The sequence below is a fragment of the Nelumbo lutea genome, chromosome 1 (assembly GCF_056320005.1).
Source record: "Nelumbo lutea isolate HS-2025 chromosome 1, American lotus-T2T, whole genome shotgun sequence".
In the NCBI taxonomy this organism is placed as follows: Eukaryota; Viridiplantae; Streptophyta; class Magnoliopsida; order Proteales; family Nelumbonaceae; genus Nelumbo; species Nelumbo lutea.
In genome coordinates this window covers 63,093,750-63,119,997 of record NC_142684.1, presented here as the reverse complement: position 1 = coordinate 63,119,997, position 26,248 = coordinate 63,093,750, and the positions used below count along the sequence as shown (strand labels likewise).

General features: G+C 38.0%; 1 protein-coding gene across 2 annotated transcripts in view; it reads left to right on the top strand.

The window, feature by feature from the left end:
• Positions 1-26,248, top strand: part of DDI1 (ubiquitin family protein) — a 56,299-nt gene that overhangs the window by 5,530 nt on the left and 24,521 nt on the right. The window contains exons 4-10 of one of the 2 annotated variants that reach the window (XM_088963847.1): positions 5,542-5,650; positions 13,886-14,002; positions 17,834-17,899; positions 23,943-24,005; positions 24,101-24,145; positions 25,240-25,301; positions 25,954-26,047. In XM_088963847.1, coding sequence (XP_088819973.1) covers positions 5,542-5,650; positions 13,886-14,002; positions 17,834-17,899; positions 23,943-24,005; positions 24,101-24,145; positions 25,240-25,301; positions 25,954-26,047 — 556 coding nt within the window. Of the gene's footprint in view, positions 1-5,532; positions 5,651-13,885; positions 14,003-17,833; positions 17,900-23,942; positions 24,006-24,100; positions 24,146-25,239; positions 25,302-25,953; positions 26,048-26,248 lie in introns of both variants that reach the window. The other variant, XM_088963846.1, reaches the window with a different exon arrangement.

Below are 26,248 nucleotides of genomic sequence, written 5' to 3'. Positions count from 1 at the left end.
AATTCTTTTTCAACAATCCCAAGGAGCTTTTGTTGAAGGTAGACAAATTGTTCACCAGATTTTAGTGGTTAATGAATGGGTAGTAGAGAAGAAAAAAGGTGGGAAAGGTTTTATTAGTAAGCTGGATTTGGAAAAGGCTTATGATTTGGTGGATTGGTCCTTCCTTCTTGAGGTTATGGAGAAAGCCGGTTTTGGGGAAAGATGGAGGCGGTGGATTAAGGGATGCTTGAGCTCAGTGCAATATTCAATTCTGATTAATGGGTTTGCTAGAGTTTTTTTACTAGCTCAAAGAGGATTGAGACAGGGTGACCCCTCATCCCCCTTTCTTTTCACCTTGATTGCAGAGGTCCTGAGTGGAATGATCACAAAGGCGGATTTGAATGGTTTAATTAGAGGTTGGAGGTGGGAAGGAATGAGATTATAGTTACCCACTTGCAATTTGTAGATGACATTATGCTATTTTGTGAGGAGACTAGTCCTAAGACCCTTAGGAATCTTACAGATTTGGTAAGATCCTTTGAGAAGCTTTCTAATTTAAGGATCAACTTGGGGAAAAGTTGTCTGGTGGGCTGGACTTGCAAGATGGGAAAGTCCTTGGTATAGCAGAGGTCTTTAGGTTGTGAAGTCAAGAATTGGACTTTGGAGCATCTAGGACTTCCCCTGGGTGGAACCTAAGATTTGAGAGTTTTTGGAAGAGGAACTACATTTCTTTGGGTGGAAGGATTACTTTGATCAAAGTCACTTTGGCCAATCATCCCATCTACTTCTTAACCATTTTTCGCATTCCTGTCAAAATTGTTGGGAAGATAGAATAGTTAATGCTAGATTTCTTGTGGGAATCGGGGGATGGAAAGAAAGATCACTTGGTGAAATGGGAACATGTTAGTAGACCTAAATAGAAGGGTGGGGTGGGGTTAGGTAACATAATCTAGAAGAATTTAGCTCTCCTAGAAAGTGGTTGTGGAGGTTTCCTCTAGAAAGAAATAGGCTCTGGCACAAGGTTATTGAAAGCATACATGTATGGGTGGATAATATTGGTATGCAAAGGTGGCTCCCAATGCAAATTCCTTTTCTCCCTGGAAAACAATTTATGTGGTATATCCTTTGTTTATTAACCTCATTCGGTATGATCTGGGCAATGGGCTAAGAGTCTTATTTTGGGAGGACCTTTGGATTGGTATTCAACCACTAAAGGTCCAATTTTTTGAACTTTACGCACTGTCCAATTACAAAAGTGAACCCATTTCTAAGTTTGTGATCTTCTTTGCCTCGGGCTTAAATTGGGATTTTGGTTTTAGAAGGTGTCTTAGGGAATTGGAGTGTGAATCCCTTATCTAGGGGTGGATTCGAGCCAAGATGAGCTGAATACTTGGCCATTCGAGCTCAACTCGCTGAAATTGTGTTAGGCTCGAGCTTGAGCTCGAGTTCGATTCGAGCTAGAGACTTGAGCTCGAGCTTGGCTAGATTTAAAGCTCGCAAGTTCGAGCTTGGCTTGGCTCAGCTTGAGCTCGTCTACAAGTCAATTGTTTTCTAAAAAATAAAATTATACATATATATTTTTTATTTTATATACAACAAATTAAGAATTATAAAAATTATTTATTGTTATACATATAAAAAATAAAAAATATACATATAAAATTAATTTTATTTTACACAAAAAAATAAGGATTATAAAAATTATTTACTATTATACATAAAAAATAAAAATATTATATATAAAATATCATTATATATAATAAAATGATTTATTATATATATTTATATATTTATATGTATGTATGTATGTATATAATAAAAAATTATTTATTTATTATACTAGGTTCAATTAGGCTTGTGAGCCTCATGAGCTGATCTTCACTGGGCTTGAGTTTGGCTCGACTAGCAAACAAGCTTATATATCAGGCTTGAGTTCAGCTCGAAGCTCAGTTTAAACTGAGCCGAGCTTGGCTCGTGGGCACCCTTACTCTTATCCTTCTTTTGGCCAGACTTGACTCTATTTTTTGGATCAATATGTTGAGGGTAACAAGGTATGGTCTATCTCCTCAGAAGGCTTTTTCACTTGTACTTCCTTCTTGAATTTCTTGATTCAGCTTTCTACCCCAAGGGTGTCATTCCAGGTGAGAATTTTGGAGCAAGCCAATCCCTCCTAAATATCAGGCTCTTTCTTTGATCCAAACTTCTTGGGATAGCCAAGAAAAGAGGGACAATAATGTGGAAAGCTGTGAGATCCGCCTTGATATGGACTATTTGGGTAGAAAGAAATGAGAGGATCTTCAAGGATAAGAGTAGAGCAGAAATGGAAATCATGGACACAGTAAAAATAAAAGTTGTCCTTTGGGTTAAGAGTATGGAGGATTTCCGAAATTTCTCTCTAAATGACATTTTGAGAAAGTGGAAGGAAGTGGCATTGTTGGTTCAAAACAAGGAAATAGTGATCACGGTGTGGAGACAATCAGCAGCCAACTTTGTTAAACTAAACTTTGATGGGAGTTACTGGCAATCAGACAGCGGCTGGGTTGGGAGGGGTCTTCAGAGATTCAGAAGGAGGGGGTTCTGGCCTTATATTCAGGACCCTTGGATAGTAGTGATCGGCCTACTCCAGGGACTGAAATTTGCTAAGAAATTTGGGTTTCATGACCTGGAGGTAGAAGGGGACTCACAAGTGGTCATTTCGTGGACAAGAAGTAGTGTATCCAAATCCCATGGATCTCTAGGCACACAATCCAGGAAATAGAAAGCGATTTTAGATGGGTGAGAAGAACGGCAAATGGGATGGTGGATACTTTGGCTAAACAAGGGGCTGCTAGACAACAATTAGTTTGGGCAAACTCTAAAGTTTCCTATTGGTGGAGAATTTTCCACCTTGATGTAATAACTTAATTGAAGTTAATAAAATCCTTATTTATTGATAAAAAAATCAATAAAGATAACATTACTTATAAAAAAAAGTATTGAAAAATAATTCCGTCCCACCCAAAACTAGAGGACACCAATTACTAAAATCTCCACTCCCTCCTTCAAGTCTCAAAGTTAAAATTTTCTTCAACATTCTCCTTTGTGAACTTCTTGTATTCTTTAATTCTTGGGTTTATAACAGTGTCATCTTGTTTTTCTCCCTCTAGTTTTTCTTTTATAGGATGATTAGCTAATTATTGTGGTGAACTTCTTGTATTCTTTAATTCTTGGGTTTATAAGTGTCATCTTGTTTTTCTCCCTCTATTTTTTCTTTTATAGGATGATTAGCTAATTATTGTGGTGTTCAAGTCTTATGCATCAAGTTGTTGAGATTTACCTTTTTTTACTGCTTATATTATCATATATTACATGCATTTGAAGTTTCTTATGTTGGTTTTATTTATTTTATTCTTATTTCTATTCCTTTTTTTTTTATATATAGCATGTATGGTGAACATCTTTCTTTTTTCTCCTTTCCTTCACTTTTCTATTATAACTCACACATCTTTCTTTTTCTAATCAACAACAGAAACATTTCTTTAATAATAACAATTATAAAAACATATCATTAATAATAATAAAGCATAATTATAATCCAGGCAATTACATCCTGGAGCCAATGAATATGATACATCACAGCCCAGAACAATTGGTCCCTGGCAACCCCTTGCTTGGCTAATAAGTTTGCCAAGCCATTTGCAGATCCTCTGACCCAAGAAAAGGTAGCTTCAAGTTCCCTGACAGTGCATCCAATCTCCCTTAAAGCTTGTATGTGAGTCCATGCTCAGTTTCTGCTTTGAAGTCATGATATCATCAACTTTGAGTCCCCTTCTACCTCCACCTATCTGTGTTCTAACTGCTTAGCTAGCCTTATACAGTGCTGTAATTTCTGCATTTAGGGAGTCTCGAGTCCCTATTGGACCCGAATACATGGCCATAATCGAACAATTGCCATCCCTAAATACACGTCCTATTCTAGAGGGACCTGAATTGAGAGCTTCCGTCAAAATTCAGCTTGATCCTATTGTTAATTGGATGCCTCCATTATTCATGTATTTGATTGCACACTGAAGAAGAAGCTGCAACCACTCCCCAAGCTCTCAGAAAGTCATCCACTGTGTATTCCTTGAAGATATTCATTGTTTTTACCCAGTGAACACCTTTCAAACTAATACTTTCTATGATTGGCTCCTTTGTTTTGTTAAGCTCTTTGAATATTCTAGTACTTCTCTCTCCCATAATGTCTAAACTATTGCAGTTCTAGTGGCCCTCCACCTAATTCTACCTCTCTTTTTAGGTTCTCTAGAAACCTGGGGTTGAATAAGCTGGCAACATCTTGAGGAGGACCATACCTTCAACCAAAGAGAGCAAAAGAACACCCAATAATTTCATGAAAGAACAGAAGATTAGTAAATGGGAGATAGGTTCACCACTAGCTTTGCAATGGATACAGAAGTGGGGCGAGAGACACCAACTTGGTCTTTCTTTTTTGAAGCATAGCAGAGGTGTTAATTTTACCTAGCACCACTTCCCAAAAGAATGCCTTAATCTTAGGAAGTTCTGGTATACCAGGAGTGGCTGGCCAAATACGACTATCCCCACAAGAGTGATCCAGGAACACACTCCCAAGCTTAGATTACAACTCAACCACAGAGGAGCATTGCCCATCCCTAAGACCCCTTCTAAAACCAAAGTCCCAACCAACCCCATTGGCAGATGACAAACAAAATTTTCAAATAGGTTCCTTCTTGTAAGAAGAAAGAGAATATTATAACTCACACATCTTGCTGGTCTAATTCATTTTATTCTAAATTTGAAAGGGTCTACTGTATAAGTCTAGTCTAGTGCTATTAATGTCAACTAGTCAGTGATTAGCCAGCTGAGGATCATACCAAATACATCACTAACTAGTTGGTGGTGCCTATGATGCAGTCACCTAGGGCTAAGCATCAACTAGATCGACTAGATTGACTGAAAACTGGTCAGAATAGCCAACCTAGTCAACCACAAAACTATTTTAAAGTTCTATTTGCATGTCTTTATTTTGTTATATGCACATTATTTGCTTTAAACATTTTAACATTTCTGATGATACATGGTTGGGTGATGATATATAGAATACAGACAAGGCATAAGATAAAGAATAATGGTGAAAGAATTCTTTTAGTTATTCAATTATCAAAAAAAAAAATCTTTTAGTTATTCTTGCAATCAATTATGCGCCGGTATGGAATTACCACAAAGGTACAAACAGGGGGATCACAGTAAATAATTCAAATTGCATTGTTTTTTTTCCTGAAAAGAAAGACTGCCACTCCCTATCTCAATGTATCTAACTTTTTTTTTTGTTTGCAAAAGAGACACAGTAAATTACATCTTTTATATCATTCTTTTATTGCATATTTTTCTGTCTTTATTGACTTAAATATGATACTGCATTAATATCTTATATATATATATTGTGTGTGTGTGTAATCGGTTCACTGCGTTGTTTAGGGATGTTTAACGATTAGCCATCCTTTCATTGCATTGATAAACTGCTCTATGCTAATTTTTTTTTTTTTTCTCCTTGAGTGATCTCAGTATGCCCGGCAATGATCTTAGCTTTAATCCAGATGGATCTGCTGTGAACCCTGGAGCCTTCCAACAGCATGTGAGGCGTGATTCTAATATGATGGCCCAACTTCTTCAGGTAGACTGCATTACCTTGTTCTCTTATCTTCTTGTCTATTTAGTGATCATGAAACTCTGTTTTAATTAATCAGTATCTTCCAGTTGATTAGAATCTAAGTTCATATTATTTAGATGTGATTAATATTTTTGATTGTTAAAATTGCTATTAATTCAAGATAGAAATGTAAAATATACAATGCCAATTAATCCAGGATGGGCTGGATATGCTTCCACCTAACCCATACTTTTTTTTTTGAGAGAAAGAACTTTTTACATTACTTATTCTTTGAAGAATAAAGAACCAAATACCCCACAGCTTACAGGCTTGAAAACCCATCCAACCCAAGATAAAACCCGAAATTGACCCAAAGCAAATCCCCAAAGAAATCAAAAACATTGGCCCGACAGCTGACCCAATCAAAACCCTTTCCTGAAACACCACCCTTCAGTTTAGATCCGTGAGAACATCATCCTTCTGGTCCGAGACATCCTCATCCCAGACCTTGTTTCCTTTGGAAAGTAATTTTTTCTTCAATAACTCTTCCTTTTTTCTTTTCCTGAATTCCTCAAAGGCTTTTTCCAATTGTAACCTCTCTATCCACCAATTTCTGAAGAGCTTAATCACTTGATTCTCTGTCAATAGTATCACTACCCTTCTGCAACTTGTTCTCACCTGGGTCAATTACAGTACCTCTTAACTCGTTCTCCTGATGTTCCTCCGTCGAATGGGGAGTTGAAGCCTGAACTTGCTTCGTTGCCTCTCCATGGTCTGAACCAGATATCCCCTTACTTTCTCACTCTCTTCCTTCTATACACCCATTTGTATTTTTTGTAGGTCCTGCCCCCACTAGGCCGATTTTGAGCCTAGAAAAAATCTTTGTCACATGTACAATGTTATGGTTTCTCAAATTACTTAATTTCTTGTTAATTATCCCGTTGGTCTGTTCCTCCTCCTCCTCCTCAAGTTTGCTCCTTCGGCCTAAGTTGATTCCCAACCTACCAATCTTTATTTCTTCAAAATGCAAATGATCCTTGACATAGTGCACCCTGCCCTTTAGGGAGTTCCTCACCATTTGAAACTCCCTTTCCTCCGACCGCACCTTCACTTTCCATCTCGACATTGGTGTTATCTCTCTTCTGAGCTGCCTCATCCCTCCCTTCCACCCTCTCTGCTTCTGCTGAGGCCATCTCATCTGAAAACTTCGGATCCGGTTTTCCTACTTCACCCCCAACCACTAGGGGCATCAAACCTGTAATTGCAGATTTGGAGGAACCTTGGATCCCTTCAGGATCCCTGTAACCTGAGACAGAATCTCTGCATCACCATTCACAGGAGAAGAAAAGTAGTCGTTGGGAGCCTCTTGTGGTCCACTTACAATCCTCTCCCTACCTTTTTTGTCATACCTGGCGATCACCCAGATCCATCTTTCTCTAGCCTCATGCGAATTCCTTCTTCCTGTCGTTTCACTCCTTTTAAAATTTGGTCTGATGAATCCAGGATATTTTTTCTTGTTGATTCGTTCCTTCTGAAGTGATTCTCCTTTTTGCCATTGAACTCAACATTGATGTAGCCTTCATTCGACCTTTCTATTGGGCAGGACAAAAACTTCAGTTGAGTACCCTATTCAGAGAAAACCGACGATTGTTGTGCATCACGCTTCTTTACCTCACCATCGATTCCTGGAAGGGGTTCATCTGTTCTCGCTGAATCCCCGTAAGTCCCATCATGTAATATAGTAGGGGAGACACAGCAGGAATGGCAACTAAATTTGAGCAGGCCTCATCGCTCGAATTTATCAAAGGCCCAAGTTTCAAGTGATTAATAAGGTAATCACATGAGTTTGTAACCTCAGCTGATCTATTCTTTTGAACTGCTGGCTAACCATTCTCTTTGTATGGTGGACCCCACCCACTCGTCGATTCTCCTTCAATGCTGTTTTTTTTTTTATAATTTAAAGATTCTTTAAATTTCATTAAAACAGTAGAGATAAACAACTGTTACAAGCTTCTCCAATAGAGGCACAAGATGCAGCCTCACTCATAAAGAAAAGACAGCACAAAAATTACAATCAAGCCCAAAACAAATGATCCCTAGTTACCCCTTGCTTAGCTAAAGAATCAGCCATAGCATTTGCCTACCTCTCCACCCATTGTATAATCAAGCTCATCTGTTGTGTTAACCATCTGAATTTCTTCATTTCGTCTCGATAGCTTCCCTCCCTCCCCTTCAATGCTGTTTCCCTGTGCAATCTTCTTTCCCTGTGCGAGCCTCTTTCTTCATTAACCTCATTTATTCCCTCTTCTGTATTCAAGTCTGGAATTTTAAGCGTCTCACCCTACTTCTTCCCAGCATCCTTTCCAGCCTCCATGTCACTGCCCACCTGTGAGAGGTCAGTTACCCATACCTTGCCACTTGTAGCCCGACCTACCATGTCATCACCGTCCTTCATCCTCCCAAACCAGAGCACCGCTTCCATTTCTGAAGCCACCCACACCCTGTTCCATGGGCCTCCGGTGTGCAGCATGAAGGACCTTGGTATCATCTCCGACTTGACTCCAGCAATCTTTAGGCATAGTGCCCTCAGACCAAGTTTGTTGAATGAAAGCAGCACACCTCCTATTGCTGTCGCTATCTGCTGAAGGATATCTCCCTGCCAAAGATTGAAAGGCAGGCCCAGCAGGCTCAAATGAAAACAGCCATTGTTTAACTCCAGATAGTTGCAAGACAGGAACCATTTCCTGATCGTCACAGTCTCATCTTTTGTGTCCACTGTCTCACAATCCAACTGTCTTTCCTGCCTCCAGAATAGCCTTCCTCTCATTGAAAGGTATGAGAACTGTTTATTCATGAACCCTTACTCTTTTTTTATGTCTTCTGAGATTCTTGTCCAGTTCTTCACTTCTTCTCTTGCCATAACAACTAGCTTTTGCTCCCAGTCCCCCTTCTCTCCATATAATCTGATTCTTGGCTCCGATGTGAATAAAACACTTGTCACAGGGTTCTTACAATTGAACTTATCTTCGATTCCTTTTGCTTCTCCTGTAATTTTTTCCTTTGCTGTGTTGTTTTCCCTTTTTCTCCCCCAACCTTTGCTAACCACAGCATGAAGTTCATTAGCAATTCTTGTCCATCCTTCCCATGGTTTTAAAAGGCGGCTGAGGCAAGGCGGCCAAATTTCACCTGGCCTTAGTAGCCTCAGTCTCAGCTCAAGGGGCATTAGCCTCAGTTTTAGTGAGGCATAGGCCTTTGGCCTCAATTTACATGAGGTGGTAGCCTCAAGTTAAAAGGGTTTTGGGTGGGGAAAACTTGATTTCATGATGGGTAATTTTGGAAAAAATTAAAAGAAAAAGTGAAAACCCAAAAAATGTGTGTTTCCATCGACCAAAACTGCTATTCCCCCTTTTTTGTTCAACCGAACTCAAGATTTCAAGAAGACTTCTCAGTTCTCACAGACCAAACTCAAGATTCAAGATCAAGAATATTGGAGGGAGGAAGACAAATCGAATCGTGCGTACAGAGGTACAGGTCCTCCTCCTCCTCCTTCTCCTGTATGAATCCAGTTTCAATATTAAATGCATTTCAATATTTCCTGAACTGAAATGCATTCCAGAAATATATTGAATCTGGATCAATATTAATTTGTTATATTGTTAATTTGTTTTTTACTTATTTATTAATTTGTTATTTCAATGAACATGATAAATGCTGTGATGATACATGTTGCATACAATGAACATGATATTGTTATTTATTAATTTGACTACAGATTTGTTATTCTCATTTGAATGTTTCCTATTTTTTGTTGACTTATCCTTGGGTTATTTTTTATACAAATTTTAGCATGTTCAACTTGATTTGAACAATCAGCAATTGTTGAACCATACATTAAGTCACAAACAATTGTGTAAACTTTCAATTATTTATTTTTTCATAATTTTTTAATTTTTTTAATTTGAGGCTTACACCTCAAACCGCCTTGAGGCTTACGCCTCGCCTCTTTAGCACCCAACCGCCTCACCTCCGCCTTTAGCCTTTTAAAACCTTGATCCTTACTGATTCTTACCTTCTCGTATAATAATCATTTGCTTCTTTCCTTTCTCGAACCTTTCTTCTAACGAAACAAACCCACCTTTGAGTTTCTTCTTCTTGCTGCAAAGTAGTCTTTATGCCTAAAGCCGAGTGTCTTTCCAGTCCATTCTCCAGCTCACATTCACTGCTCCATCTAGGAAACTCTGAAACCAGAATACCGCTTCCCCCACTAGCAAAACTGTGCCTCTCTTGCCCCCTCGAATCTTAACTGTAATCTCTTTCTGTTGAGACATGTTCTCCAACAGAAACTCCTTCTTTCCACTTTGAAAAAACTCCACGTCTTCTACCGGGTACTTGAGATCCCCAAGTGGTGAACCTGCTGTGATTTTTTCAGAAGAGCTGTACTAATGCGGTTAATTTACAAATGATGAATTTTTGACTTTTATGAATACTTTCGTATAATACAGTTTTATCTTTCTTTTTATCTTTTTTCATGGAAAGAGCATGTTTAAACTAGCATCCAGAAGGAAAAATAAAATATTTAGCAATGATTTGAATAGTGGAACCAAGGAAAGTGAAAAAGATGGGATACAAAAGCAGAACATAACTCATTAAGGTCACCATGGAGAGATTACAAAGCCAAAACAGAAAAAAGAAGGAAAAAAAAGCTAAGAATAGTCCCAATTCTATGATTCCTTCACCATGCTTCCCCGGGTGAAACTATCTCTTAGCAAGGTCTCCAATCTGGGAATTCATTTTGAGAAGATATTTACTCTATATGCAAAACTCTTGCCTCCCTATTAAACTGTCTTAAACTCCATGGGCCATCTGACTTGTCTCTCAACCACCTAATGGTAACATGGGAATTATCCTCCATCTCTCATGTCTGAAAACCCAAAACCTGAGGAGAAGAATCAACTTATGCAACACATACATGATAAGGACATCTCTTTGGTGAAGTTTTTGGACACAGAGTTTATATGAAGTGTTTGACATGGATGCAACATCCATTTTTTAGTGTCCATTGAATGTGGAGAAAGATATCTCTTGTAGAAAAGACAAAGTCCCTACTTTGTTGGAATCTCTCACTATCATTGTGCTAAAATAGGCAAGAATCACCCATTCCCTCTGTGACTCCGTCTCTAAATACATGTCCAATATTAGAGGCACCAAAGATCTTAAGCAAACAACCATCAACATTAAGCTTGGTAAAAGAAGCTATGGACTGTGGCCGTCTGGTTGGCATTGACAAAGCCACTCAAACAGTGATCAAATCAATCATAGGCTCAAATGAGGTAATCTGTTGGAAAGAAATTGTGGGATTCGTCTACTGGAGAGGTTGTTGGAACTAAATCACAGTCTAAGCTGTAAATATCATTTTGTTTTGATAAATGAGTGGTAATTTTATTAAGAAGAGAAGAAAGTGTACAGTCAACAGCCCAAAAGGAGGCACAAGATGTTAACCTCCCTTTAGGAATGAGGATATAATCACACTCTTAAGCTGTAAATATCATGGCTATCTGGTTAATTAAAAGTAATAATTCTCTCATGATCAAGTTTTGTGTGACCTGAATCTGACCTATCTTTGCATACTGTCAATCCTCAGTAAATTTGAACTGCTGGCATAATTATCATTTTTGGAGAGAAGAGCAGATGAAGTTTTTGGGTTTAGAACTGGTTTTGATTTCAACCCTGCCCACCTTATCAGTTCTATGTTGCTCCCTGATAGGTAACTGAAATTTAAATCAAAAAATATATATTTTTAAGATAAATAAAGAAAAAAATTTTATTACTAAAAAGAGTTTACAGCTCAAAAGATGACAAGAGGTCACCCCAGAAACAACCAGAAAAAACAATAAAACAGACTTAAATGCAAAATACATCAGAAACCCTGAAAATTAAGCTTTCAAAGAGCTCCAGAAGTCTGCCCCAAAATCTTCTTTTAATCCTTGAAAATCTGGTAGAGGTAACACCCAACCAATGATTGATGAACTGATCCAAGCCACCCACCTCTTCCCAACTTTTCTTCTTATTCTCGAAGATTCTTCTATTTCTTTCCTTACAGACTTCCCAACACACCGCAAATGGAATGCAGCTCCATATCAGCTTGACCTTAGGACCACCCTGAACTCTTGGCCAAAGTCTAAAGATTTCAGACTGGTCTGAGATTGACCACCGATCCACTTTAAACAGCTTGAAAAAGTGGAACCATATTGGGGAAACGAAGCTGCACCCTAGAACAAATGCATAATGTTTTCTTCTCCAGATAAGCATAGGGCACACCTGCTTGGAAATTGAAATCCTCGACTCTTTATGATGTCCTGAGTCAGAATACACCCCCTGGCTATTAACCATGCAAAGGCTTTCCACTCTTAGGGCACAGGTTTCCCCCACACTCTCTGAATTGGATCAGTTTCCACCATATTTCTGATCAGAATAGAGTACATTGACTTGACTGTAAATTTTCCATCCTTACATTCCTTCCACCATCTGATATCACCAACTGATGGATTAATTTCCAAAGATTGCAATTTGGACAGCAGCTCCACACATTTCTCTAGCTCCTAGTCGAGTAAAGGTCTTCTGAAATTTGGTGTCCACACAACAGAACCATTTTGAAATTTAAATCAAAATATGGTATGTATGACATGCCCATTGTCCCATAGATTAATATTAGCAATTCTATGTTGCTCCCTGAGAAAGGGGAGGCAAAAACAAAAAGAGGAGTAAATGCATCACAAAACAGATGTCAATCCCTTTGTTCTCCCTGGATTTCGTCATAGTTCTTTTTTTTTTTTTTTTTTCTTTTTCCCGCTTCATAGTTTGTGTCTTGAGCTTCAAAATAGATATAATAGGACTTTCAACTTGGGCTGCATTTGGAATGTTGTCAGAGAATTAATTCTGGAAGTTTGGTTTTATGAAAATTGTTGGAACTAATTCTTTTTCTGGGCTGAAAACTCACTATAAGAATTGTTCAGGCTGGAACTAATTCTTTTTCTGGGCTAAAAAATTTTACTTCAAAAGAACCATTTTGGCTCAGAACTCATTCTTCAAATAGTGATTCTCTGAAGCAAAATTTTAACCAAACATAAGCTTAGCCTCTTAGCCTTTTCAGAATCTTCTTGGGAGATAAAAATGAAACTGTAAGGTTGAAGTGGACTTTCCATTTTATCGTCTTGGAAATGCTAACACCAATGGAACACAGTAGTTGTTTAGGAATAGTTACACTAGGATTAAAAGAGGTGCTGACAGAAGTACTTCAGTGCTTTTTCTGAAAGATGCTGATCTCCCTTTGCCTAATTGTGCACTGCCACCTCCCTTGTACACTACTGTCTATTCTCATTGTTGACTGTTAAGGCCCCCTTTTTCCTTTTATTCTTTTTAAGCATAGTGTGTTTTTAATAATATTCACAACCTCAATCCTATTTTGACTTTTCCCCATTTTTTGTCTTGGGAAGAAATAATTATTGTCAAGGTAGATTTTATTTTGATCACTAACCGTTAAAGTTTTACTAATATGAATAAGATAATGGTATATGTGCAACTATGTGCCTAATCCCCAGATGTTGGCCTAATCGATGCAAATCACCCATCAGGGGAAATCAGACCCCAATACAACTGGCTTCTGTTTTCTCCTTATCTTGCTAACCCATTAGCCACCTCATTCTATTCTTTAACCAGACTACCACTGTGTGGAATCCCCTTCCACCATTAGATCTCTATATTCAAGAGATTTGCCTCAGTCCTAGTAGAACTGCCACTATTTCTTCCTCAGTCGAATCTTTGTGTCTGATAGGTCCAGGATACAGAGCCAAAATGACCCCACACTTTTTTGATTTCTCCCATTATTCCTGAGAATCCTGGATTATCCAAACTGTCACAACACCCATCAAAGATTAATTTTACAATATTAGAGTTTGGAGGGATCCAAGGAAGGTCAGGAAGAGTCCTTGTCAAAGATGTCACCATGACCTTCCAATTTATAATAATGTTGGAGAAGGGTGAGAAAGCCTCCATGGATTTTATCTAATGTGCTGTCCTTAGTTTTCAGGGTAGATTCTTATATGAATTTTATTCATCTTAACCAATGTATTATAATATTTTGAAGATTTTGTTAAAATTCCATGATTTCTTTATTCTACCATCTTTCCTTTGTTTTGTCGAACCTTATTTTTGTTGTGATTTACAAGTCTTTGCTGTAACTGGTGTTTATACAACTTACAGACTGATCCAGAACTTGCACAAGCTCTTCTTGGCAATGATCTCAATAGACTGCAGAACTTATTGCGTGAACGGCATCAACAAAGATCTGATCTACGCCGCCAACAAGAGGAGGAGCTTGTAAGGGTTTTATTTCAGTATATCATTTGTTCTTCTGTACTTGGTCTTTCAGGAATAGTATTAGTGTTTGCATTTCAACTGCAGTAATTGGCTTGTTTGATAAAATTTTATGGTAATGAGTGCATGGTTTTGACATCAGGCTCCTCTTAGAACCACTTATTGAAATAAATGCATTTCATTTACTTCTTGTTTGGCTTAAGCATCAGCCATGCTATTAGTACACCTTGGGTTCCACTGGAAAGTAACAACCAATTCTTGTGCCAATGATATGGCTTCCCTCAACAGAAATCTAGATTTCAATGTTCCTGCACATTTTTTTCTTAACCAACCCACTACTACCTTGCAATCCCCCTCTGCTATGATATTCCTATACTTAGTTAAGAACTCTGCCCAACCTTAGTTCTTACAGAACCACCAGGTGTTCTGCCCTAATGCAATCTCCATATCTATTGGGCCCTGAGAAGAGTGCCATAACAGTCCCATCATGCCTTCCAAAAACTCAACCAATGCTTTAGCTACCCAGGTTCTCTAGGCTGCAATTATCAAAGCTCATCTTGAAATTGGGTTCAGTGGGAAGCAGTCATTGGACAATGACTCTTGTTTTAGCTGTGGAGTCAGAAACGACTTGCTAAATCCTAGCAATATTAAAACAGAAGTATGTGAAAGTGGGCAAAGTCTTCACCCAATTCACCATCCTTGCCTTGTTCATTTCCATCAATGCTTTCTTAGTTTGACTTTAATTATGTAAATTTAATAAGAAAATAAGTTTTTTTTTTTTTTTAAAACCAGGGTACACTTTGAGACCAAGAGACTCAATGTGACCTCTTCTGTTACCTTGATTCAATAAGAGAGAGAGGGAGGGAGGGAGGGAGTTGCCCATGGGATTAGAGCAGGATCAAAGGTGTATACTACTCAGGCCAAAAAAAAGAGGAAAATTTTATACAAAGAAGAACACTTGAAGGATAGGGAGGGAGGGAGTTGCCCATGGAATTAGAGCAGGATGAAAGGTGTATACCACTCAGGCCAAAAAAGGGAAAATTTTATACAAAGAATAACACTTGAAGGATAGGATCAGAAATGAACTCATTTGAAGGAGCCTTGGAGTAACTCCAGTAGGTGATAAAATGAAGAAAAGTAGACTAAGATGGTTTGGTCAGTACAGAGAAGACCATCTACAGCACCCGCAAGAAGTACTGATCTATTACAAGTTGAGGGCGCTAGAAGAGCTAGGGGTAGACCAAAAAGAACATGGGTTGAAATAGTAAGAAATGATTAAGTGTGAGGCTTTTCAATCTCTCCTTGGCCGGTGGTTGTGGAGATTCTCTAGTGAAACTGATGATCTCTGGAGGAAGCTTATTTTGGGCAAGATTGGCAGGACAGCCTGGGCAGTGATCCCTCTAGCAGCTTTTTGGGCGATTTGGTCTGAAAGGAACTTGTCTTTTTGAGCAGAAAAAGAGTTAGGTAGAAGTTGTCATTAACTTGTCTGTTGGTCTGATTAGGAACTGGCTCTCAGCAAAAAAAAATAATTAGTAGGGAGCAGTCTTACTTTTTTGTCATATTTGAAGCCTTGTGGATGGATTGTATAGAATCTCTTTTTACATGGGTGTTTATAGTTTTGATATCTAACACAAGTTTTTAACTTTTTTTTCAAAAAAAAAAGGGGCTCATAATTTGATAATGGATATGGCGCTGAACAGAATGGAACAGAGCGAAACAGGATTTGTGGCCAACCCTATATAGTTGGTCAAATGGGATGTGGTGTGTAAACCTAAAAAAGATGGGGGTTTAGGAGTGAGAAGGGTGGGAGTCTTTAATAAAGCTTTGTTGGGAAAGTTGGTGTGGAGGTTTGGGAGGGATTGAGGGAGAGGGAGGCCCTTTGGAGGAGAGTGGTGGCTTGTAAGTATGGGGTGGTGAACTTTGGGTGGGATACAAGGGAAGTGATGTCTTCTTATGGGGTAAGCGTGTGGAAAGGGGCACTGAGTTTGAATTCCTTGGTGCTTCCTTTCTTATCTTGGAGGGTGGGGAGTGGGACCAGTATAAGATTTTGGGAGGATGATTGGACAGGGATTAGGAAGTTGTGTGAGATATGTCCAAGGTTGTATAACCTGTGTAAGAAGGGATGCCTATATCTGATTGCTTTGAAATAATTAATGGCTCTGTGGTTTAGAGCCCGGATTTTAGAAGACCATTATTTGATCGGGAGTTGAACGAGTGCTTGGAGTTGCTGGCAAAGCTTCAGATAGTGGAGATTGACCCCTTGGCTTCAGATACCAGATGGTGGAAAGAATCTAAGGATGGAAAGTTCACTATCAAATCTATGTTTATTGCTTTGATTAGGAATCAGGAGGAGCCTGAACCAATTAGAGGTGTTTGGGGGAAACCTGTTCCCCCTAGGGTGGAAGCTTTTGCTTGGCTGATTGCTAGAGGCTCTATTTTAACACAGGACATATTAAAGAAAAGAGGTTATCAGTTTCCAAACAGATGTGTGCTGTGTTTTACTGAAGAGGAAAATATTCTTTACCTGTTGGTTCAATGCAATTTTGTGAAATCAATCTGGTCCTACTTCAAACTCTTCAATGTGGATATGTTGTCAGCATTAGACACGTCTGGGATTTTTGGTTTCTTTCCAAGGTTTCAGGGTGGTCCTAGGGCAGAAATTTTATGGAGCTGTATCTCCTTTGCTGTATGTTGGGAGGTGTGGAGGGAGAGAAACAGGAGGATTTTTGAGGAGAAGAGGAAAAGTTTGGAAGATGTTGGGGTGGCAATCAGTTCTTCAGTTATTGGCTGGGTTCTGTTTCTTCCAGATTTTGAAGGTCTATCTAAGGAAGACTTCGGTGCTGACTTTTGGGTCACTCTGCATGCTTAATATGGGTTTTTTGGTTATGCTTTATGTACTTTGAAGTTTGTTTGTTGTGATTCTTCTCCTTGTCTTTTGTATTTGATGGATGGGGTGACTCCTTGTCACCTGTTTAAGATGTATCCTCCTTGTTTAGCAATAAAATTTTCTTCTTTATTTATCTTCAGAAAAGCTGATGATCAGTTCTAGTTACGGTGGTTAACACGAAATCTAGGACTGTACATAGGTTTATATTTGTTTATGATGATGAATATACTTTAATTGTCTTTATTTAAAAGTATCAAATAAAATCACCCTTTCAGAATCTTTCAAATAGTTCATCGAGCAGGTCAGAAAGAGTGCATTTTTTTTTGGGGGGGGGGAAGATGTTGGGGCATGGGATTCATTTTGAAGTGTTGATGGGGTTGTTTAACTGTGTTTTGAGGGTGTGTGGTGAGTTTTTATTTGTTGAGGTTGTCTGGCCAAGTTATTGTTTTGTGCTGTTGATTGGTTAGGGGTATGCAATTGTTTCATCCTGTCTTAGGTTGTTTTGTGTTGGAGTTGTTTACGATGAGCTCCCAGTTCCCTGGTGGAATTTAAGGTATTAGAGCTTTTGTTGATTTTTCTATTTTCTGGTTTTTGTTGTGGATTTCCCTGGTGTTGTACTGTGTTGTTTTGGGTGGTTCTTTGCTTATTGTCTTGGTGATGTCTTATCACCTTAGATTGTATTTATTGGTCCCTTCCTTTTTTAATATATTTCTTTTTATTTACTAAAAAATTAAATATTTTTAAGTTGGATAGTTTTGTCCTCTATTTTATCCCCTTTCTGTTTTGCAAGTGTTAAAAATGTCATAAATAATGTTTGTAACATTGAAGCTACTATTCTGTTTGTATGTAAATGATATAATGCCATATCCGTCTAAGTCTATTTCCTCCATTCTATCACATCTCCATGATACTGATACTTTGGTGCTACTTTTTGTTTTGGTCTTCAGGCATTGATGTATGCAGATCCTTTTGATGTGGAAGCACAGAAAAAAATTGAAGCTGCCATCCGCCAGGTTAGTGCCTTTTTGTGCAAGAAATTTTAGTAATTCTACTTTTTTTTTGATAAGTAATTTTATTAGAAACAGAATAATCATCAGTACAAACATCCCATTCCTTGGGAGAGGTGTGAGGTTCACCTCATCCAAATACAGAAAAAGAAAAAGTACAAGTTACTTTTGAGCCCAGAACAAGTGATCCCTATAAACCCCCTGTTTGGCTAGAGAGTCAGCCATTCCATTGGTCGATGACTCCCATTGAAACAACACTGTTAAGTTACTGGTGAGCCATTTGGCCTTCTTAAATTCATCCCTAAATTCCCAATTAACAGTTTCCAGGTTTTGTAGCCACCCCACTACCATTTTGGAGTCTCATTCCACAACTAGTCTGCTCAAATTCAAACTTTTGCTATTTGTAGACCTTGAATTACTGCCAGAAGCTTGGCCTCGATTGAGTCTCCCAGACCTGCTGGACCTGAAAAACAGCAATTACATGTCCATCTTTGTTCCTGAAAACTCCTCCAATCCCAGAAGGGCCTGGATTTCTAAGGCTGGTCCCATCAAATTTAAGCATAATTAAGTCATCTACGGGCAGAATCCAAGTAATAATAGTCATCTGCCTTCTAGAAGAGCTATCTGCCACCTTGCCCCAATTCCTCCAAAGGTCATCAAGGGAGAACTGAGAAAATAGGTCCAATGTTTTCACTCCATGTATAACCTTTGCCAAAATGCAATCTTTCACAGCTTCTACACTCCTTTCCTTCTCAAGAAAGAGCCTTGCATTTTGTTCTTCCCAAATAATCCATGACACTGCTGACCGCTGCCCTCGTGCACCTCCACAAAATTCTTTCCCTCTTCTTGGGCCACTGAAATATATTAGGCTTGAACAACCCGCTCACCTCCATTGGTAGAGTTCATGTGATTCTAAATAAAGAAAAGAAACAATCCCAAATCTCTACAACAAAGGGACAAGAAACTAATAGATGGCAACAACTCTCTCCATTAGCCTTGCACAAGATGCACCAATTAGGGGATGAGCAAAGATAAAGTCTCCTTTTTTGCAGATTACCTATAGTATTAATTTTCCCATGAAAAACTTTCCAACAATAAGCACAAATCTTAGGGAGGATGGGATTTTTCCAAAACTCCTTGAAAGGAGCGAAAAGGGCTTGGGCTGAAGAGCAGAGAGAGCTAAAGAACAAGGCCCAAGTGAAGACCCTTTTTGGGTGAGGGGCCCAAACACATTTATTAGACATAGAGAGATGAAAAGAGGCTTTTCCCATAACATCCAATAGCTGGACCAAATCCCCAACCTCACTCTCTCTCAAACCAAATTTGAAGTTGAAATTCTAGTTCGAATTCACAAGAAGCAATGGCTGAGTCAGGAACCTAGAGATAGATTCCTTTTTAAACAAAGAAACAGAGTACAACGAAGGAAAGTGATCTTTAAGAGATAAATTACCAATCCACACATCTTCCCAAAATAACAGAGTCCCTAGAGCAGACATCATACTTGACATTAGACCTGTTCATGGGCCGGGCTTTGTCTATGTATCAACAGAATACATTCAGGCTTTAGCCTGAGCCTGGCTCGACCATCGGGCCTAGGTCTTGAGTCCAAGCCTGGGCCCAAACCTGAGCTTGACCAAAAATTTAAAAACAGAATTTTCTTTTTTATTCAATATAAAAGTCTTTTATTTATATTAAAAGCCCTCAAAACTCAAAAATAATAAAAGATCTCATTATTACTAGAAAAAAGAGGAGAGAAACAAAGAAAAAATATTGTATATATATTTTTTATTAAGTAAAATATGTTTTTTATTATATAATATATATTATCAAGTCGGGCTTGGGCTCGGGCCGGGATTTTTTGAGAAAGCTCGAGCCCGTAGGCCAAAAAAGCCTGAACCTGTAGGCCAAAAATAATGTACAAGCCCGACTTAGAACGGGCAGGGCTGGCCCGGCCGGTTGGGCTACCTGGCCCATGAAACAGGTCTATTGACATGATTTAAAGAAAGAGGGAGAATACTACCAATATCTCTCCACTGTGAAGCCAACATTTGCCTGGCAGATATACTAGTGTCCTGGCCATTACCTGAAGCCCTATGAATGCTCGTCGCCAATCTGCTTCACAACCTTTCCCTCTCAAGTGGCCATCTCCACAACCACTTCCCCAATAGAGCTATGTTCTTGCTAAATTCCCTATTTGCAAATCACCCTCCTTGTAGATACAACCTCCCACTTTATCAGGTGATCCTTTTTGCTCTCTCTAGGTCCCACAAGAAATCCCTCATCAACTTTTCTGACTTACAAACCTCCTTCTGGGGGATCCTAAAACACAAAGAGAAAATATACTGGGAGGTTAGCAAGTTTGAACATAATCAGAGTAATTCTACCCCCCAAAGAAATATAATTCCACTTCCCAAACAAATGGAATTCTAATTTATTTGAATCTTTATTGTTTTCGAATCTCCCTGAATGGAAGGATTGCCTTTTTATTCCAAAACTCATGTTACCAAGATACAACAAGGACATGTTGTTGAACAGGGATTTCACTAAAAATTGAAGAATCTGACACAATGTGCCACCCTTGTACAGATATCCAGATATCAAATCCAATGCACCCGTCATATGTTCACCTATCCAAATTTGTAGAACCTATTTAGATTTTGGTATTTAGCCTCTTGTTACTGAGGAGTGAGGACACCAATTTGGTTTTGTAAAAACCACTTATTTTTTCAGTTTTTGCATAAACTGAAAGCCTTCCCACCCTTCCCCTAAGTATCAATTCCACCTCTCCTCAACATTTTCCTTGAAGGTAGGGTGTGTGATCCACATATTCTCAAATTTAAAAGGAATTGGTCCAAAGAAGGCTCATCTAATTGTAACAAAATAGGCCAATGGTCAGAAATAGGCCTAACCAATGATTTCATCTGACTGGTCCATAATGTTCCTCCCATTATGTAGTAACCAGGAATCTGTCCAACTTACAGCAGATTGTATTTTCTTGCATGTTAGACCACGTAAATTGTGCATTTTGCAGGGGCAAATCTCTTAACAGGCAGTCTGAAATAAAGTTGTTAAGGTTCCTCAAGCTTTTTTGTCACTCTAGAAGTTGCATTACTCTTTTCAGCACAGAAATGGGTAACATTAAAACCACCTGGATATGGCTATGCTTGAGGCCAGACACCCAGGTTATTTCCAATACCAACTTGTCTTTGATGAACTTGCAAAACCTAAATAGGCCCTTTGAAACCTGGAGGCTTGAATCCATGGTGCTAGGTAGGTTCTCCAAAACCTTAATGGTTGAACAATGTGCTGGGTGAACTTTTGGGGCTAGTTTTGCAAGGGGCTCAGGTTCATTCAAGTGTCTGGTCAAGCCAAAGGAATTCAAACACTGGTTAATTCCATTTCTTTTTTAATGCTATTCATTTTACGGCCATGAATACCCCCCCCCCCCCCACAAACACACACAAGAAAAAAAAAAAGGTTCTTGATTTTATTGTTTAAGTGTGGCCAGCATATTGATGATTGAACTTGATAATTCTTGTATGCATGGGTAATGAATCCCAATTCCTTCGTAGGTCTAAAGAGAAAAAAACTTGTGACTCGTAATTCTGGAGAGATGAAGATTTTTTTGATCAGTGTCAAACAACATATATTCATGTCAGAAAAGAGGACCATACATTCCAAAATTGGAATATAGGACTAGTACAAGCAGCTTATTGCTGACCATATAGATTTAAGAGTGTTGAGAATGTTCTTGATACAAACTCTTCCCAGGCCCAGGCAATCCCCAGTCCAAAAATATTTTATTTACTCCCTCCCTTGCCAGCCTATCTGCTAGACTGTTTTCTGATGCGGGAATTGATTTGAACAAGTGGTTCATTCTGGATACCAGTAGCTTGATTTCTCTTATCAGATGCCTTAGGCTTCATGGGCCTTGTTCTTCTGATGCTAGCTATCCAATTGCAATTTGGCAGTCACCTTCTATGGTAATCAGCCCAGCCCATTGAACTGCTCAGCTTGAGGCCCACCCCCACAACAACAAACCAGCTACAGATCCCAGAGACTCATTAAGCAATGTAGTCAGATATTGATGCTGCAACCCTCTTCTAACCAAGTTATCCTTGGTCAGGTATCTGTCCAATACTGCAGTCCAAACCAAAGCATTGGCTCCCAGAGGAACCCTCAAAGTTAAAGTTTTTTTTTTTGGGAAGAGTAAAGGGAAAATTTTCATTAAATAAAAATAAGGAAATACAATCTAAGAGGTGACAAGCTGACACCTGACCCATACAAAACAGCTATAGACTAACAAACAGGGAATTGTTCAGTAATACAAATTTATAATTCAAGGACATTCCAAAAATTTCCCCCAAATCTGATCCATTAATTGATCAAATTGGCGAAGCATCAATAACTCTGCCTGCCACCATGTTCCGACCAAGGTTCAAAGTTTCGCAACGTATCAGACTGTATCGGCTGATATGTATGTTCCAACAAGAGCCTGATACATGGAACATGTAGAAATCAGCCGTTCTGTTTATTTTCGTATGTATCACACTGATACGGGCTTGTATCGGGTTGTTTTGGCTCTATATTGGCTGATACAAGCCCAAAACAGTCTGATACAGCTTGATACACTTGATTTTTTTGGGGTGTTCATTCATTAATCTCATTAATTACTTCTACATTTAATTCTAACTTTTCTTTCATTAATTATTTAATTACTCCTACTTTAAATTTAAATTTGAATTTTAGCGCCTAATTCAAATTCTCTTATTAATTCTGCTAATTGATGATCAATTCTCATTAATTTTGTTTTGTTAGTATAAAAACTACGAAATTTAAACAATGGCAAGATTCAAACCTTAGTCACCTGGTTTTAACAACCGTAAGTCACCACTAGGCCACGCCCATTTGTTTGTTATGGTTGTATGCATTATTATTTTTAAGTAATTTTTCTCTTTTCTTAGTGGATATTTATTAATAAATGCTAGAATTAATTATTAAAGTTTATATACTAATAAATATTAAGATAAATTGATGTATACACATAACATTTATATTGGTTATTTGAAAATTGATGTATACACTCTCATATTTTAGTTTTTTTTTTTTTGTTTTCTCACATTTTATTTATTCCATCATTATTCAACAGTTACTAATTGTATCCCAATATCTCACACTATATAAACCATTAAATTATGGATTTTTACATTTAAATGACTTATTTATAATCATTTAAAACTTGTAATTATTGTTACTAATATATTTTTTAGGATATATTTGAATTTCCTAACATATTTATGTGTATCTTGATTTTTCGTCTGTATCTATGTGTATCCAAAGCGTATCTTGATACGTCTTATAAAATTGCCTTTCTGATGCACCTTGTGTTTCTGATACTTTGAACCTTGGTTCCGACCAGAGTCGCAAGCACCTCATTATCTTAGCCTTAACTTCGAGCAAACTTCTGTTCTTTCATTCCAAAGGACCCAGCAAATAGAAGAAGGGAAGCAACTCTACCCTATCCTTGCTTTTCTGCTACTATTGATCCTTTCTCACCCTCATTCTTACCCATTCTTCCTCGTTACCTTAAAAAGATTGAGCTTCGATCCCTCACATGTCTTCACCCAGCACCTACTCCTCAGCCTTTCTTCGCCCCAACCTCTATTCTTCCCAATTCTTTCCCGTCTTATGTTTTTCTCCTCCCTTCTCACTTTCTCAAACTGCTTGAAAGCTTTCCTGGCAAAATCTTCCCCTCCCCAGAAGAACAGGCCTAGGGATTTCCGAACTGACACCTCTCTCTCTACCAGCTTGCAAATTTCCACCTCTCCATTAAGTTTCAGTTTACCAGTCTCTGGTCTTTCCCGTTGTACTAAAGTGGGTTGTCTTCTTGGTGCAGATTCCAGAGATGAGGATTTTGATATCTTAAATATATTTTAAACATTGTCCAAAATAAGTACTAAAGTGGATTTGATGTTTTAACAAAGTCGATAATAAAATTTTGTTCCTTGTTTTGCTTTTTGATTCTTGCTATGCATACCTATGAGTACAGAAAGGTATTGATGAGAACTGGGCAGCTGCACTAGAATACAATCCTGAAGCTTTTGCAAGGGTGGTATGTGTTTATATTTTATTTTGTACACACTATATGTGTGTTTTCACTTTCCTTATTTTTTTTCAAATTTATATTTAATTTGAATTTGTTTCCAGGTGATGTTGTATGTGGACATGGAGGTCAATGGCATACCTCTGAAGGTAGCAATCAGGAATAATATCTTATAATTTGGCATGGTTGATCTCGTGGTTTGCAATTTCAATATCAATGGATGTTTCATCATGCAGAAATATGGGAATTTTTGGGATATTTTGATGAACTTCCCAAGATATTTAGAGAATCTAAGAATCAGGAAAATTACAAAATTTTGAATTTGTTAATGATGGATTGTTAGAAGAAGTATAGTTGCACATTTAAGACTTAAACAACCATGCAAACAGTGGACTAGAGTGTCCTTATTTTTGGATAAATGGGGAGTGGGGATTAGTCTATGATTGGAAAACAGTGGACTAGAGTAGACTTGAGTGTCCACTATTTTAATATTTAAATTGGTGCAGAATTACAACTATGCCCTTAGTTATGAAAACAGTGGACTAGAGTGTCTTATTCTAAGATAAAAAACACTTAACTACCCTGCTGCCCATATACACCCAAAGTAATGCTCTTTCAACACTTATATTCATACTGTTGCTTTAAATATTTGTGATGGAACACAATTGGATGATGGGATGCAAAATGGCATAAAATAAAAGGATGCAGTGGAGGAATTAGTGATGTGCTGGTGTGGATTTGCTACAAGCAAAAGGCACATCTGATAGTCAAGGCTGCACTCTTTCTTTGGAAAAAATGCTGTAATTCCCTATCCTAGTTTTTTCAGCCTAACTTTTTATGTTTTCAATAGGAAGATCATGAACTAAAATTTCCATATTATTCATCTATAAAAAATCAATATTATTCTTTTGTTGCATTTTTGTAGTATATATTAACTTATTTATTTGATTGCATCAATATGATAAATTTAGAAAATATCTTTTTTCATTGACTAGTCAGTGCCTAGGCACCAACTAGTCATCACATTGACTAGCAAGGTAAAGAACGATCATTGCCTCATCGCATTGATAATTCAATGAAATTTGCTTGTTAGGAAAGTTTAGTATGGTCCATGTCAAAATTTTCCATCAGTAGACTCATTATTTGGATGGCATGACCTCTTTCATGTGCTTTTTCTCATTCATCCATTCGTTTTAGGTGAAGAGGATTTAAATTTATCATCATCCACTTTCTTCCATTCCAGGCATTTGTGGATAGTGGAGCACAATCAACAATAATATCTAAAAGCTGTGCTGAGCGTTGTGGGTATGTTTTGGGTTTTTTGAAGGAAGAAAAAGTCAAACTTATTATCGGTAACAATCAAATATTGATGTCATTCATAAAAAAAAATCAATCAAATATTAATGTCTAATAAAGAATGCTATGCAAATAGGATAAGCTGAGACTTCCTTTGAGTTGGACAAGCACCTGCTACCCACCCTATTCTTTTGCATTTATAAGAAGGGGTTTCTTGCCTTGTACCGATGGTTAAATTTGTTTGTACGTATGTAACATGCACTAAAGGATCTGCATCAAAAGGAAGGCATGAAAAAATTGAAGATGCATGTGTTTATCTGCCAGGTTTGAAAATTGAGGCTGGGATAAACACATGCATCTCAGATATACCGTAAAACATGTCACATAAAAATTCAGTGTAGTTGGAAGGTGCTAGTCCATCTATTCTTATGCTAGCAGTACTGTGTCTTTTTAATAAAGTAATTCCTGCCTGCCAAAAAAATAATGAGCAGGGCACAAAGAGAAAGAATTTAGCTATTCAACCCCAGATCTAAAGAAACCATAAACACTATCAGTTTAGAACCCAGCACTGGGCCCTGGATATCCCCATACAAGATTATCCTTTGTAACCACAATATGATTATCCCTTTTCCTCTCTGTTGATGACATTTTTCTTTATCAGATTGTTGCGACTCTTGGATCGACGTTATAAGGGTGTTGCTCATGGAGTAGGCCAGTCTGAAATACTGGGACGGATACATGTGGCACCAATCAAGGTTATCTGTTAACTAATTCATGGTTCAGCATGTCTTTTTTCCTTTTTTTTTTGGTCTGAGGATCTTTGTCTGTCTGTTTGTTTGTGCATTTTCACATTTATGTTTGCATCTCATTATAGGAGTTTACTTTTAATGTTTTCCCATTGTGGAAATTTATTATTACTATTAGAGTTGCCTACTAGCAGAACTGAGCTAGATTTT